Below are 17,684 nucleotides of genomic sequence, written 5' to 3'. Positions count from 1 at the left end.
AGGGCAAGGATCAGATTCCAGAGGGACATAAAGAACTGTAACATCCTTTGTCTGACCGAAACATGGCTGACCCCGCTGGTGCCTGACCAGGTGATCTGCCCATCCGAGTCCTTCACTGTTTTCCGGGCGGAAAGAACGGAAGAATCCGGGAAATCCAAGGGCGGAGGAGTCTGCTTCTTGACCAATAATAACTGGTGTAATCCTGGAAATATTAAGACGCTTTCTCGTTCCTGCTCGCCGGACCTGGAACATCTAACTATCTCATGCCGACCATTCTACCTACCCCGGGAGTTCAGCTCGGTGATCATCACAGCCGTCTATATCCCACCGCATGCGGACACCGACGTGGCACTGTCGACCCTACACGATGTGTTGTGTCAACACCAAAACAAGAACCCTGATGCGGCTGTGCTGGTGGCTGGAGACTTCAATAGGGGAAATCTCAAAAAGGTCATGCCCAACTTCTACCAACACATCACGTGTGTCACCAGGGGGGAAAGAACTTTGGACCACTGCTACACACCGTTCAGGAAAGGCTACAAGGCCGTTTCTCTCCCTCCTTTTGGAAAATCTGACCACGCTGCCATTTTCCTGCTGCCGGAGTACAAACAACGGATAGTACGGGAAGCGACAGTGACGAGGGACGTAAAGCGGTGGGCTGACCATTCAGAGGCCATGCTGCAGGATGCACTGAGCGAAGTCGACTGGAACATGTTCCAAGCAAGTTCCAGAAACGTAAATGAGTTTGCGGAAGCGGTTACGGACTTCATTGCCACAATAGCCGATACCATCATCCCCACGGTAAGGGTCAGTATCTTCCCTAACCAAAAACCCTGGGTGGACAGGTCTATTCGCGTGGCCTTGAATGCTCGCACCGCTGCTTACAACTCCGGCCTGGCATCCGGCAACATGGACGACTACAAGGGAGAGTCCTACCGACTGCGAAGGGCAGTGAAGGATGCAAAAAGGAGGTACCGGGACAAGATGGAGTCACAGATGGAGCAGCAGGACACCAGGCGCCTTTGGCAGGGGCTACGGACTATAACTAGCTACAGGTCCAGCACCCCCTCAACCGGAAGTGCCGGCTCCTCCTTAGCTGATGACCTGAACTCTTTTTATGCACGGTTTGAGACGGGTAACACCACCAGCTCGCCGTCTAAAAACAGCACCGAAGGGGCGCTGGCTAGCGAGGCTGGAGGGGGATCCACCGCTGGGGATGTGCACACATTCTCGGAGTCCGAGCATGAGGTGAGGTGGGCTCTGACGCGTGTGAACACGAGGAAAGCTGGAGGCCCAGATGGTATATTTGGGCGAGTACTAAAGTCTTGTGCTACTCAGCTTGCTCCAGTGCTCACCAAAATATTCAACCTCTCCTTGGCAAAGTCCGTGGTCCCTGCATGCTTCAAAAGATCCATCATTGTACCGGTGCCAAAGAATGCCTCTCCAGCGTGTTTAAATGACTACCGACCGGTGGCCCTCACCTCGGTTGTCATGAAATGCTTTGAGAGGCTAGTCAAGAAGCACATCTGCGCCCTCCTTCCTCGCAACATGGACCCACTACAGTTCGCATACCGTCCGAACAGGTCCACGGATGATGCGGTCTCCCAGGTTCTACACACCGCTCTCTCTCATCTGGACAGCCAGGGGGGCTATGTGAGGATGCTGTTCATTGACTTTAGTTCAGCATTCAACACAATAGTCCCCAGCAGACTGGTTGAGAAGCTGCTGGAACTGGGGCTTAGCACCCCTCTGTGTGCCTGGGTCCTGGACTTTCTCACTGCCAGGCCCCAAGTGGTCAGGATGGGGGAACACACATCTAGCTCCCTCACCCTGAACATAGGATTCCCCCCAGGGCTGCGTCCTTAGCCCGCTACTGTACTCCCTGTACACACATGACTGTGGGGCCAGGTTCAGCTCAAACTCCATCATCAAGTTTGCTGATGACACTGTGGTGGTGGGTCGGATCTCCAACAACGATGAGAAGGTCTACCGGGAGGAGGTGGCTGATCTGGCACTCTGGTGTCAGGACAATAGCCTCCTCTTGAATGTCACTAAAACAAAGGAGCTGATTGTGGACTTCAGAAGGGCTAAACATCCAAGGACGTACACGCCACTGGAGATAAATGGGTCGATTGTGGATAGGGTGAACAGTTTTAAATACTTGGGAGTCTGCATCGCAGAGGATCTGACGTGGGCAACGCACATTGCCGCACTGGTGGGTAAGGCTAAGCAGCGCCTTTACCACCTTAGACAACTGAGGAAATTCAGAGTGTCTCTGAAGATCCTTCATTGCTTCTACTCTGGGGCTGTAGAGAGCATCCTGTCCGGCAACATTACAGTCTGGTTTGGGAACAGCTCTGCCCAGGACAGGATGGCCCTGCAGAGAGTAGTGCGTTCGGCAGAACGCACCATGGGAACTACACTCATCCCCCTGCAGGACCTATACATCAGGAGGTGCAGATCCAGAGTAAGTAAGATCATGAGGGACCCCTGCCACCCCAGTAACGGACTGTTCCAGATGCTACGATCAGGCAAACGCCTCCGCTGTCACGCTGTGAAAACGGAGAGGATGAGACAATAGACAATAGACAATAGGTGCAGGAGTAGGCCATTCAGCCCTTCGAGCCAGCACCGCCATTCAATGTGATCATGGCTGATCACTCTCAATCAGTACCCCGTTCCTGCCTTCTCCCCATACCCCCTCACTCCGCTATCCTTAAGAGCTCTATCCAGCTCTCTCTTGAAAGCATCCAACGAACTGGCCTCCACTGCCTTCTGAGGCAGAGAATTCCACACCTTCACCACCCTCTGACAGAGCTTCTTCCCACAGGCCATCAGGACTGTCAACTTTTATAACCCCAGAGACTAAATTTTTGTTGACACTAATAGTAACTTATTAACTTTATTTATATGCTGTAACTGTAATTCTTTTTGTGCACAACCCGCAGGCATTGCCACTTTCATTTCACTGCACTATGTGTATGTGACAAATAAATTTGACTTGACTTGACTTGACACTGGTGAAGTTCATCAATTCACATATCAGAATGCATTTTTTTTTCTTTACTATTTCTCACACCCCAGCCCTTCCCTCCATGGCAACCTTTTTGTGCCGTTCAGTTTAGAGATTCAGTGCGGCAACAGGCCCATCGGCCTACCGAGTCTGATAAACCAACGATCCCTGCACACTAACACGGTCCTACATCAGGGACACACTAGGGACAATTTACAATTATACCAAGCCAATTAACCTACAAACCTATACATCTGGAGTATGGGTGGAAACTGGAGATCCCGGAGAAAACCCACGCAGGTCACGGGGAGAACATACAAACGCCATACCAGACGGTACTCGTCAGGATCAAACCCGGGTTCCTGGCAATGTAAGGCAGCAACTCTATCACTGCACCTCCGTGCCGCCTTCATACCATAGCTGTTTAGATTAACCATATTAGATCACCTTCACCATATCTATCACCACACTTATTATGCATGCTGCACATTCCACATGTGGTCCAGTCTGGATCTTCATCCCTACCTGGACTATGTAAACAGCCTTCTACCGTCTCACGGGGGGACTTGATGCTGATTACAGAGACGATAGATAGCATGTAATGTTCCTCCACTTGTGTTACAATAAAGACCATGAGTTGTTACTTCTTGTATGAGTCTGATTGAACAACAAGCTGTAGTGAAAAGAGTCTTCAAAGTCTGCTTTACTTCCCAGAGGTCAGTGATATGGTGAAGAGGTTGGGGGGTGAACTTAGCGGGGTATATAAAATCATGAGGGGCCTATGTAAGGTAAATAGTAATTCCCATTGGGAGTGAAAATCCAGAGAGTGTAGGCTTAAAGTGAGAGAAGAAAGATTTAAAAAGGACCCAAGAGGCAACTTTTCCACATGGAGGGTGGTGTACATGAAATGTGCATGCAGAGGATGTATTGGAGGTGGGTATTTTATGACGTTTTAAAAGTGATTTCGTCAGGTATATAGATAGGAAAAATGTGGGCGGATATGGACCATACAAAGACAAGTTGGGGCAAGGGCCTGTTTCACTGCTCTTTAATTCTATGTGCTCTGCACCATTTGCCTGGAATAGCACAGGGCCTGTTTTAGTGCACAAATCTGTCGGTTTAAATGCCACTTTTAACACATTTCTCTAATAGTTTTTTAATCAAATTTGATGTGTTCGTTTTTAGGAGCCCCAGATGGGCATGAATACTGTTTACAGAACATACAACTCAGCAAAGAGAAGTGAATCACAGTTTCTTTGTAACTATTCTATAATTGAAAGAAAGGGTGCTTGTAATTTATTTTAAAGCCATGCATTGATTGGAAGAAATAACAAAGTGGGAATTTGCTCTTAAATGTCTTCAACGTTAAGTCCAAACTTAGAGTTGCTTTTTGGAAAATCAGTTTGTTTTGTTTTATTGTGGGCAGGAGTGTTCTAAATATCCAATGAACCCTTGAAAGAAATGTTAGTTTTGTTTAGAGATACAGTGCGGAAACAGGCACTTCGACCCACCTAGTCCTTGCTGACCAGCGGTCCCCGCACACCAGCACTGTCCTATACACACTAGGGACAATCTACAATCTTTACCGAAGCCAATTAACCTATAAACCTGTATGTCTGTGGAGTGTGGGAGAAAATCGGAGCAGCCGGGGAAAACAATCACAGGGAAAACGTACAAACTCTTGTACAGACAGCACCTGCCGACAGGATGGAACCCAGTTCTCTATCTCTGCGCCACCGTGCTGCCCCAGAAACCTCTGCAGCAAGAAGATGACAGGCACTCGCCCAGCTGCTGGAAGCTGCTCTTATTTATTAATGAACTTCATGGGGAGGATGTGCACTGTTTTAAGGTTGCCATCGTTGCAAGCCTTGGTTAGGTTTAAACAAGATTGATTTTAAAGCCTTTGGTCGCGAGGGTGTGGTGAAACACTGGCCCTAATGGGATTGTTCCACAGATGCACGGTTGACATGCCCCCAAAATAATTTTGAATATGAAACTCTGATTGAACTTTTATGTTTTATTGGTGGCGGATGTTTGGAATTTGCTAAAGGTGGCTATTGTCAAAGCCATTTATTGTGTTTCATGAAGTCTTAATTCATGTAGAAGAACTTCCCTGAGTATGATGAAAGAGCTCACTACATGTTCAAACCTCCCACATCGTCACCCTTGGTAAACAGGGGAGTGAGAGGTTACCGTGAGTCAACAGGATTGCAGAAGGGAGATTAAAATCAGGTCAGGCAAGTGGCCTACTCCTAATTTATTTTCTCTTTAGTTCTGCTCCACAGTTCTAGCACCATCATTTTCTCTGGATTTTTGGGACAGCTTTCTTTAGCACTCATGACTGCGTGTGACCTTGTGTGTGTGTGTGTGTGTGTGTGTGTGTGTGTGTGTGTTTGTGTAGCTTCCTTGCATAATCAACATCCATTTTAGTTTGGAAAACACTCCTGTGAAGGGCTTTCCGATATCTGAACAGTTCAAAGTTCTGAAGAATAATTGAGGTGACTGAGTTTTTCAAACAAAAGCAGTCCCTGGTTAAACGCACATGAAATACTCACTAACATAGACCCCTGGGAGATTTGATAGAACTAGAGTTTTCTAATCAGAATGATCATCCTTATCAATTAATCCATTATCAGACTGGCGGCACAGTGGTAAGGTTGTCGCCTCGCAGTGCCAGAGTCCCGGTTCGATTCTGACAATGGGTGCTGTGTGTACGGAGTTTGCACGTTCTCCCTGTGCCACGTGAGTTTTCTCCGCATGTTCCGGTTTCCTCACACATTCCAACGATGTGCAGATTTGTAGGTTAATTGCCTTCTGTAAATTGCCCCTCGTGTGTCGGAGTATAACTGGTGTACGGGTGATCGTTAGTTGGTGCAGACTAGATGGGCCGAATGGCCTGCTTCCACTCTGTATCTCTAAAACTAAAACTAAAGACCTAGGTGAGGTGAACTCTTTGATGTAGGACAATGAATCCAAAGGTTTCTGATCTTTCATCCTCTTGCATATGCTACTCTCCTCTGGTGTTTGTTTATTATTACCACATGAATCAAGATACAGTGAAAAACTTTGTTTTGTGTGCTATTCAGGGAAATCATACTGTACGTGAGTACAATCATACCTTATTTGAATGCAATAGTGCAAAAAGCAACAAGAGTGCAGAATATAGTTTACAGATTCAGAAAAGGCGCAGATTTTTTTTAAAGTGCAAGTACTGCAACAAGGTAGATTAGAAACGAGTGAATATATTCTTGGCATATGAGAGTCCATTCAAGAGTCTGATAGGAATGGGGAAGAAGCTGTTTTTGAATCTGGTAATACATGTTTTCAAGCTTTTGTATCTTCTACCCAATGGGGGAGAGGAGAAGAGAGAATGACCAAGATGTGAGTAGTCCTTGATTATATTAGCTGCATTTCTGAGGCAGTGTGAAATGTAGATTGAGATGATTGGGTGTGGAAGGGACAGGAGAATGAATGATGGATTAGACTGCCCACACCTCTGCAATTTCTTACCATCATGGGCAGAGCAATTGCCTTGCCAAATAAGCAGTTGCCAGTTATCGTGAGAACAGTTTGACAACAATGGAAAGTCCCTTACAGGAAAGCGAAGATTTTAGTAAGCTTTTATTAAAGTTGGAAAGTATCAAAATGCCTTTGTTTCCATATTTCTGTTTTTGAAGTTTTATTTTGATTATAGTACTCGATTTTTTTTCTTTCAAAAAAACAAAATAATCCAAAGCATATGACGTATAGAATTTCCCTGAGTATTTGGGGGTCAAAATGGTTGGGAAAGTGAAAGTGCTGTTGTATTTGTCTGGCTTATGCAAAAATTCTTCTCTCCCTGTCTGCTTGTGTAAAGCATCCAGCATTGCTAATTACAAAATGTTTCTAAATCAGTTTGGAATAATTTCTCAGCACTTTCTGTGTGCATTGAGCAAGTTAAATTGTGAACCAGCTATTATTATATTGAAGAGTAATTGAATTGGCGACTCAATCTGCAGATGCTGAAGTCTTGACAAAGCGCAAAGTGTTGGAGGATCTTAGCGGGTAAGGCAGCATCTTGAGGAGGGAATGGTAAGGAAATGTTTCGGGTCAGGAGCCGGCTTTGCCTATCCATTCCCTGCCCAGGTGCTGCCTGACCTGCCGAGTTCCTCCCTGGTTTGTGTGTTGCCCAAGACGTAAGTAATTGAGTTGTTTGTCCTGGAGAGTTGAAATGGTTACTTTCAATAACCAGAGTTGGTGGGACATTTTGTAATCTATAGATATTTTCAATTATTTTCAGCAAGTTTTTAAAGTTTGGGGGAAGTGCTAGTGTTGTGACATAATCAAAATTCACTTTAGTCTCATATTATTTCTTAATTTTACTGCACCCTTTACGTCCAAATACACTCTACACAATGAAATGTTGTTTGAAGTGAAGGCTCTGTTTAATGTTGGAGATGGACAGGATTTTCAACACATGGTCGTTTGGTTTGTTCAGTGATGTTGATTACAGATAAATGATGGGCAGGACATTTGAGTAGAAGCAGCCTGCTCTTTGACTATATAATAGCTACTATGAGATTATTTTTGTTCATTGGGGAGGAGGAGAGAAAGATGCATGCATGCATTTTCTTGAAAAGGAAACTGCACTTCTGACCCTGTGCATTTCCCACAGTTGTAATGGAGTGTTGATCTAGATTTTTGTCCTATTCTGAGTGTGAATTGAAACCTTCCGTCAAATACAGGAGTATGGCTGCGCGTACCACCAGACTTAAGAACAGTTTCTACCATCAGGCTTCTGAACTCATAAACACATTTCAAATCATATATGTTGATTATTTTTAATATTGTCTTTTTACCTATTTTTAATATTGTCTTTTTACCTTACTAATGTTATTTTTAATCTTATTTATCCTTGGAATATTACTGCCGAGGTGACCCGTTGTCTTGTCAAATACATTTCATTGTACCGTTGACCCTGTGCCAACCTACATCTGACAAATAAAATTTATTATTATTAAATTTCCCTTTGAACCACAGCTAATGCATTTTGTTCGATAAGAAGCAAATTATGGTGTTTAGAATACTATGTTTACATATCTTGTGCTGCTGCAAGTAAGAATTTCATTGTTCCATTGTTGGGACAAATAACAATAAAACGCTTGAGTCTTTATTTGATTCTTGAAATAATCCTAGAGGCTAAAGTTTGTGTAAATTGCAAACTATCCACTACCCAATTACAAGTAAGTTACAGTTTACATCTCTGAATTATGTTTTTATATTATTTTATAGATTTCAAATTAAAATTGTTGATGCTCTCTTTGAATGTATTTCAGCACACTTTCATAAAACCACATATCTTTTTATTCCTTCAGAGAAAATGACCGGGTTGTCAGTGTTAATGGCTTTCCAATGGATAATGTGCCTCATTCCTTTGCTGTACAACAATTAAGAAAATGTGGAAAAGTAGCCCAAATAGTAAGTGGTGATATTCCATACTTGCTTTAATTGCTGATTACTCTGCATCATTGGTGGCTGTTGACTTGCAGGTTTAAATTAAATCATTTATAATGAGACAAAGAGGCTCATTTCTCAGTGTATAATTATTCTGTCTTTTAAGAAGCCGCATTAAAAGCCCATCATGGTACATGGGAACTATTAAAGTCCAAATAATTAAATAAACTAATAAAAATCTAGTTTCAATAATGATGGCCTTGAAGCTTCTGGGTTGTTGTAAAAACCCACATGATTCATTGCCGTCCTTCATTTATTTCCACAAAGTTTCTTTGATGTTTTTTGAACACCCGCTCAATATCTTTTATTTGCAAAATAATTTCTGTTCTGGGTCATTGGGTCATTTTAATTATCTTGTTGAAAATATACATATGATTAGTATTTCAAACCATGTTAATTGCAGTTTTAATAGCAGCAAAAATATCAATTGTTAGTCAGTAGTGGTACTATGCAGTTTAGTATTTCATTTGAGTGTGTCAGCATTGTGGATATGTTTCATTGTGTTTGGATTGACCTCAAAAGAGTGCATATTATTTGAGCACTTAATCCTTTCTAAATAAGTTCCCTCGCTGATCCACTGAAGTATTCTGGATAAAAATGGGGATTTTATTTTTTATTAAATCAATCTTCGAGTGGTTATAATGCAATTATCAGCATCAATTTATCATGCAGATTAACCTTCAGTAGCGAGTTTAAATTTAATAATGTCAAGCCAAGCAACATGAGAGGCTTTACTTTGTCTCATTTCTCGGTGTATAATTATCATGTATTTTATTTTTGGTTTGCATTCCCTTCTCCCCCCCCCAACCTAGTTTTCTCATTATTTTTATCTTTCCCCACCATATCTCATGCATTTCCTTTGTCGCTACAAGCCTAAGTGGAAGAAAATTGAGCGCTGGAAATCCTGAGCACCACAGTAAAACCGTTCAGTCAGAATCTCACCCCCATTTTTCTCATCAAATAATGGACCTTTGAGTTTCAATTGTAAAAGTCTGCCAGGAATAATTGGTTACTGGCTTTACATCCTCCTATATCTTCCCTACATCTTGCTGAGTATTTTGCAGTGCAGAAAGAGGTCATTCAGCCTCTTGTGCACATTCTAGTCATCTTCCCCATTTCCTTGCAATTGTTTCCCTATTCAATTTACCATTTCAAATTGAATTAAGGAAGGTCAGAAACATCTTGCGTAATTCCAAATATTTAGTATCATGTTGATTAATCTGTACTTCAGAGCACCTAGCTTGTGCTCCTTAAATTGAATTGGCACAAGAATAAACATATTTTATCTCTCACTGCAATTTTCAATAATCTCATAAGTAACAATGAACAGGATAGCAGGGAAACATTGTGAGAAGTGTTCAAAGAATGAAATTATAAGGTGGAGAGGGTGCGAATGGGGTCTTGATGTTCAGTGTGGGCTGAAGGGACTGTTTCCTGTGATGTTTGACTCCGAGGGACTTCAAAAATTTAGCAGCTGAAGGTATAACTACCAATGTTGGAGCATTTAAAATGAGGATGGTGCCAAGAAAAGGAGATCAGCCATTTCTTCTGGTCTATTCTACCATTCATTATGATTTTCAGATGTGAATAAATGTGTGAATTGACAAAAACAAAACAGGATTTTAAGGTTACAATCAAAATTAATAAATTAACTATGAAGATTGCCTTTTCTGGAAGAATTCAAAATTTCAATTACACTTCAACTATTTCTTAGCATCTCTCCTGATTACCCCTGCGTCTGATCTTAAAACACATCCTGCTTTTGAACAGCACCTTCCCTTTCTACCTATTTGTGGCAAGTTCTCCTGCCCACTTCCCTTTGGTCATTTTTCAATTTTGAAGTTGATTTGGAGGATTATTTTTACGCCCCACCCTACATATTTACAGAAACTTGGAACCTTTGCATAACTTCTTGAAATTAAAAAACCCCACAAACTAATCATTGGACAAACCATTAAATATATTGTTTACATTCCTTATGCTTAACAGGGTTGAAGCGACTTTGTTACCCATTGTTTTTGTGGGACCATGTGCCAGCAGGAAACAGTCCACTCTTCCAGCTTGTTTTGTCATTCAGTATCTACAATCCCAACTTCCTGGCTTCTAAGCTTTTAATATATGCAAACCTAACAATTGCTTTCCCCTCCCACTCACGTCTCTGGTTTTGGTTTTAATGTTATGTTTGGTCTCCTGTGATGAAGGCTCCTCTTCCGCTAACACATCATGAGCTGGGTAGGTTCAGTGTAACTGAGGTAGCAGCATAAGTTACTTGCATGAAAAATTCATTGTTTGGCTTGTGCTGTAATATATGTTGATGCTTATTGCAAAACCCCTTGTTGGCCAACATTTTCATGAATGCTCTTTTACATTTTTTCAGTGTCATATTCTTTAAATTTTAATGGTGCCAGTAAGCTGAGCATATGTTACCCATTCCTACTTCTTGGGCTGTCCTTCTGAATCAAAGATAATTTGACTCCTCATCAGGTCTGAGGAGCGGCATTGTATGTGTGTGATTGCTTTTAACTTGGGGTGACTCTTGCATGCAAACTACCACTGGATTGGACAAAGGGAGGTTTTGACTCAATTGCATGTAATTCAAGGCATTTGGGGGCAAGGTGCACACAGATGCGCTTTAGTATTAAAAAACATAGAAACATAGAAAATAGGTGCAGGGGTAGGCCATTCGACCCTTCAAGCCAACACTGCCATTCAATATGATCATGGCTGATAATCCAAAGGCAGTACCCTGTCCCTGCTTTCTCCCCATTTGTCATGATTCCGTTAGCCCTAAGAACTAAATCTAACTCTCTTGAATACATCATTTGTGTATTTTTGTCATGTGTACCGAGATACAGTGGAAATTTTGCATACTATCCAGTCAAGTCTTACTATAAGAGTACAATCAAGTCCTACACAAGTGCAATAGGTAGAGCAAAGAGAAAAAAAGCCAGAGTGCAAAATGTAATGTTACAGCATTATAACGTTACAGCTACAGAGAAAGAGCAGATTATTTTTCTAAGTGTAAGATCCGCGATGAGGTTATTTGGGAAATCAGGACCACACCCTTGGCTTGTAACAAGAGGTCATAACTGCGGGGAAGAAGCTGTTCCAGAATCCCTGCCCACACGTACGCACATGCTTATGTTCCTTGGCTCGTATATCTCTCACCCCTCCACCCTGGACCACCCCTCCATCCCCTTCCCTCCTTCTGTTACAAACATGAGAATTAGAAACACGAGTTGGGTAATTTAAGCCTTTGATCTTTCTCCACCATTTAATACAAGTGGTAATTTGATTGTAATCTCAACGCGGCATTCCTGGCTGCCCACAGTAATTGTTCATCCTCTTGTTACCTACCTCTTCCTTGAGGATATTCAAAGACTTTGGAACATTCTTCCTCACAGAACAGTGGAAGCAAAGTCAACTTTAAGTGTGTGACAAATTTCCTTCCCCATGCCGCCTCTGCTTGTCTCCCCATCCTCTTGGCCTTGCCTTCTCTCAGTTCTGCTTTGCTCTGAGCATCCTTCTCCTCCTCTCCTCCTCACGGTCCCACACTTTCTGGGGCGAGTCAGAGGGCATTTAGGAGGCAAACCTATTTTTGTGGGTCCAGCCAGGAGGGAAGGAGAGGTGATTTCCCTTAAATAGCTATGATCTAAATTACTCAAGCGAACTATTATTCCAAATTTACTTGATTCATGATTTCCATTCATCAGCTGCTTTTGTGCGGGACTTAAACTCTTGTCTGTGAACTATTAATCTGAGTTCTTGCGTCACCAGTTTATGACTATAATAATGACTAATCCGTTACATTATCTGATACTCGATCTGATAGTTATGCAGTTGTGGTGTTGCAGTTTTGATGACTGAATCACGTGGCGATAACCTTGCTGTTTATTGTTCTAACAGATGGTGAAAAGAGGTCGGAGGGTCGCGGCTCGGCAGCCTGTGCCCGAACCTGACACTCGGTTCTACGAGGCCGATGACTACGATCGCAGAAGTGATCACAGTGACAGGAGCGAGGGGGCACCGAAAGGTCACGGCTATGGCCATGACTATAGCCCCGACAGAAACTACAGCCGGGAAAGAGAGCGCAGCAGGAGCAACGAGAGAAACCAGAACAGAGAGCGCAGTCACAGCAGGGGGAGGGTAGTTGACGACGACAACAGAGGTCACGAGAGAAACTACGTCCATGATGGCCACGGGCGTGCGAGGATGTACGATGAAGACCAGGCTCACGAGAGGGCGTACGAACAAGGCGATCGAATACGGGGGAGGGTGCACGAAGAGGACTGGGGTTACGATGACGCCTACGAGCAAGGAGATAGAGGTCGCAGACGGATATATGACGAGGATCGGAGTCGTAATAAAGGCCACGAGTATTCCAGAGAACCAGCAAGAGCCCCAAGCCGTGATCGACTCAAATCCAGAAGCCCATCGCCAGAGTCCTCTTATTCTAATGACCGTGGGCTCCCAAAGCCCTACAAAGTTATGCTGGTCAAGAGCAAGCCAAAAGAAGGTGAGGAGAAATGCACCCAATTGTTATTTCTGATATCACTAATTATATCTGTCTAAAAATGGTGGAGTTGAGCGAGAGGAGTTGTTAAGGAATGGAAGGTTGGTGAAAGGCCGTGCTCTGCCGCTGGGTAATTGAATGCAGGCATACCATGTACATGAATACCTTCCCCCTGCTCACTTTCCCGGCTGTAGTTTCTGTTGGGGCTGTAGATTGGGAATAAAATGATTGAAGCGCAAAGTTAATATTTTGAATTAGTTGAAAATTTCAACAGGTGAGTTTGGTAGATTTTTGAATGGTTGTAAAACAAAAAAGTGGATTGGTGGGGTTGAATTGGACACATCCAATTCCGGCTAAAAATTCTACTCCTTTTGTAATCATGCTTGTGAAGTTTCCGCGGATTTCCGCGTTTTTTAAATCCATTCTCCGCGCTTTTTGCATGATTTCCGCGTTTTTCACTTTGCCAAAGTCGCATTTACCAACGGAGAAATGGGATCGGAAAAAAAAAAGAAAATGAACGATGAATAGACTTGTAATGAACCCTCGGGTTCCGCTAGAGGCCGCTCAAGGTTCCTCAAGAAATCCCCCGTGCCCTGGAAGTCTCCCCGAAAATGCAACGCAGCCAATCTCGATCTCATCGGGACTTCCACGGCCGATCGGTGGGTTGAATTTGCAACCTGCGGCCGGGGCTCTGGAACTCCAACCCAGCTGGAGCCAGCACATCTATCCCCATACCCGGCTTCCTTGGCCGGCTGGATAAACCAGGAACAACTCTGGAACAAAGAATGCCAGAAAATCAGTGGTGGAACTGTAATGAATAAATATTAAATTTAAGTGAAAGATTATATAACAGTGACATATTCACATTATTTTGTAATGTCCGTTTTTACTTTGAAATGCACTAAAAGAGCAGACCTCCCAACCCTTCTGAATTTGGCGGAAAGTTTCCGCTTTCTTATTGCATTTCCGATTTCAGCTCACATTTTTACGCAAAATACATGCCCCGCCGCTCGCCTCACGCTGCTGGCCTCACCCGGCCTCGCCTCGCCGCTGGCCCGGCCTTGCGTAGCATGAGGCCCGTTGATGTTGAGAGGGGATGGGGAGGGGGCAGGGGGGGGGGGAGTGGGGGTTGGAGGTGGGGGGAAAGGTGGGGAGGGGATGGCGGGAGTGAGGGGAGTAGGCGGGTACGGGAGTCGGGGAAAGGGTGGAGGGGAGTGGGAGTGGGGGGGACGGTAGTGGGGGGGTGGAGAGGAGTGGGGGCTGGGGGGGACATGGACTGTTGTGATTTGCTGTTGAAGACCACTGGAGCAGGTATGTCTTCAATGAAATTAGATATGTGCATTTTTAAATGAAACTCTTCATAACCTAGTCGTACATTTTGTGTAAGGAAAAAGCAAAATAGACAAAACAAAACAATTTTTTCTTTGTGTTGTAAAAAGTATTTCTGTTCAATAACCTTTCTATAAATAGCAGAATATACTCGGGACAGGCCTGACATTGTACATGTAGTCCAGGAACTCCAGACTGTTGGAAGTAATAGTCGTTTTTCACACATGAATGTAGCGCAAGGCGTACGCGCATTTGGCGAGGATACCTTTTTTTTCTGAAAAGTTGCATTACGTGTCATATTATGAATTTTGATGTAAAATTCTGAATTTTGGACATCAAAATTCTGAATTTGTCAAATCAAATGTTGGGTGGTCTGAAAGAGGCTTGAAACTGGTAATTTTGTGTAAATTTTCCCCAAAAAATCCAATTTTTTGACCCCACTGTATGCCTCGTGCAAGCGCTCGGGTATTTTCCTCTTTTTTTTTTAACCTCGCGTGCCCAATATGGAGATTTTAAAGCTATCATTTGATTCATTATTAACAAACTACTATTTAGAAATGAATAAGAAGGAACTGTAGATGATGGTTTAAACCGGAGATAAACACAAAAAGCTGGAGTAACTCAGCGGGATAGACAGCATCTCTGGAGAGAAGGAATGGATGACGTTTCGGGTCGAGACCAAGAAGGGTCTCGACCCGAAACATCACCCATTCCTTCTCTCCAGAAATGATGCCTGTCCCGCTGAGTTACTTCAGCTTTTTATGTCTATCTTCTATTTAGAAATGAACCTTCCAGTTAAGTTAAACAGTGATTTGCATGATGCCGTCAGTGCAATTTAAGAATCTCATTAGTATATTGTCATGTACACTAGGGTGCAATGAAACTCCTAATTAATATGAAGCTTGGAGAAAAAAGTATGCATGCTAATGATACAAGAGTAAATACAGTGAATGCAAAGCATTAAAGTGCAATAATGAACAACAGAAGTGCAAAGGAGAAAATAAGTAGAGTCCTGAGTACAGTATTACAGTTGCAGAGAAAGTGCAGATTAAGTATAAAGGCCGCAGAGAGGTAGATTGGCAATCTATCTGTGGTCTGTGGTTTTGAGGTCTGCTCAAAAGTCTGATAACAGCAGAAAAGAAGCAGTTCTGAATCTGGTGGTACATATTTTCAAGCTTTTATATCTTCTGCCCAATGACAGGGGAGAAGAGAGAATGACTGGGGTGAGGCATGATGATGTTCGCTGCTTACCCAGGGTAGGGGGAAGTATAGATGGAGTTGATGGGTGGGTAGGCTGGCCTGTGTAATAGGTTTTGCTACATCCCCAACACTGCAATTTCTTGTGATCTTGGGCAGAGCTGTTCCCAAACCAGGCCGTGATGCGACCCAATATGCATTCTATGGTGCATCTGAAGAAATTTGTACGTCATTGGAAGCATGCCAAACTACTTTAATCTCTTGAGAAAGTAAAAGTTATTGATGTGCTTTTCTTGGCCATTTGGTTGGTTCAGGACAAATTGTTGGTGCCATTGACGCAGATTGGAGCATGAACTTCACCTTGTACCCTGAACTCTAACTGGCTCCTTCATCTTGCTGACATTAAGGGAGAAGTTGTCGACACCATTTTGCTCAGCTTTTTATCTCCTTCCTGCACTCTGTCTCGTCATTGTTCAAGATCTGGCTACATTACAGTGGTGTCTTCCACAAATCTGTGAATGGTATTAGAGCAGAATTTGGCGCAGGATGTATAGGGCATGGAGTTATGGACTAACAACGCATTCTTGTAGGGCACCAGTTTTGGGAATTATTGTGGAGGATGTTTTGTTGGCAATCATCACTGATTGTGGTCTATGCGTCAGAAAGTCAAGGGTCCAGTGACAGTGGAGGGTGTTGTCTTCCAGGTCCAGGTGTTTGGAGATGAGTCAATAACTAGGAGCCTGTTGTCGGTGTTCTTGTCATCGAGATGTTCCAGCGATGAGTGCAGCGCTAGGGAGAAAACGCAGGCCTTGGACATGTTGCAATAGTAAGCAAACTGCAGTGGAGGCTGCAGGCTGGCTGGGAAGCTTATAGAGTGCCATGACCAGCCTCTCAAAGCACTTGATGACAGTGTATGTTATGGCCACTGGACGATAGTCATGAAAACTAGCTTTTCTTTGGCACAGGATGTCAGTGGTTGCCTTAAAGCAATGATTCAATGATAGTTTATTGTCACATGTACTTGGTTACAGTAAAATTCATTGTTTTTGCATACAATCTGGCAAAATTATACAGCAGGCCACCTAGGCATTACACAGAGTCTGCTGGCCGGTTGTAATGAATCTCATCTATTTCCTCAGACCAGCACGGTATGATTTTCTGTTCTGGGTCCTCCCTTGTGCTCTGCTTATAGGCATGGAATAGAAGCAGAACCTGCTGATCAGACTTTCTAAAGTGCGGTCGGGGGATGGAGCTGTTGGAGTCTTTGGTTGTGTGACAGTGGTTTAGGGTGATTGGGCCCCATGTGGAACGGGAGATGTGCTGTTAATGTTTCGACTACACACTCTTGAGATTGGCCTGGTTGAAGTGTTTGACATGGCCTCAAGCATCTGAGAAGCACTGAGGGAGAAGATTACGCATTGCATTGGGGAAATCCTAAAGCAGATGACTGTCCTGCGCGGTTGTTAATTTAAAAAATGCCGCAAAGTGCCTATCTGGGCCAGGTAGTCAGTTGGGGGAACAGGAGCAAGGTTAATTATGATGAAAGTTCTTCTGCCAATGTTGTGGCGTGATCTTCAATGTCTGCATTAATCTCCAAAAGAACCAGAGGCACAATTAGGCAACACAAGATTAAAGTGAATTTGAATTACGGTGCTTCTAGCCATTCAAAGTAATCAATATTTTATCCAATAGAATATGGCCTTCGATTGGGCAGTCAAATCTTCATCAAGGAGATGACGGGAATAGGATTGGCTGCCAAGGATGGAAACTTGCACGAAGGGGATATTGTCCTCAAAGTAAGTTTTTATTTCTTTATTAATAGTTTTAAAGATGGTCAAGGTTTGGTTTGCACAATGTATATTGCTTGAGGATTTTATAGAATTACACCGCACCAAAGAGGCCTTTTGGTACCTACCACTTGGCGATTCCTGAGTTACGCTATAACCAATTCTTGTCCCTTCTTCGACTGTTTTTTTCCCTTCTCTTAGTGTAACCCCAACGTGCATTGGGTGGAAGACACTATGCTCTCCAGGTATCCCTGGTTAAGAGGAAAGCAAAATTGGATGAGTGATGTAAATTTTAAATTTGGTGCATTCAAAATCTCAAGAACTCACTCTGCAGGAATGAGATGCACAGGTC

At 43.4% G+C, this 17,684-nt stretch overlaps 1 protein-coding gene across 7 annotated transcripts in view; it reads left to right on the top strand.

Annotated features, from left to right (window-relative positions):
• Nucleotides 1-17,684, top strand: part of tjp2a (tight junction protein 2a (zona occludens 2)) — a 110,912-nt gene that overhangs the window by 51,799 nt on the left and 41,429 nt on the right. For all 7 annotated transcript variants that reach the window (XM_078395362.1, XM_078395380.1, XM_078395358.1 and 4 more), the window contains 3 exons: nt 8,368-8,470; nt 12,413-13,022; nt 17,238-17,341. In XM_078395362.1, coding sequence (XP_078251488.1) covers nt 8,368-8,470; nt 12,413-13,022; nt 17,238-17,341 — 817 coding nt within the window. The remainder of the gene's footprint in view (nt 1-8,367; nt 8,471-12,412; nt 13,023-17,237; nt 17,342-17,684) is intronic.

Source organism: Rhinoraja longicauda, chromosome 3 (assembly GCF_053455715.1).
Source record: "Rhinoraja longicauda isolate Sanriku21f chromosome 3, sRhiLon1.1, whole genome shotgun sequence".
In the NCBI taxonomy this organism is placed as follows: Eukaryota; Metazoa; Chordata; class Chondrichthyes; order Rajiformes; family Arhynchobatidae; genus Rhinoraja; species Rhinoraja longicauda.
This window is presented reverse-complemented; position numbering and strand designations above follow the sequence as displayed.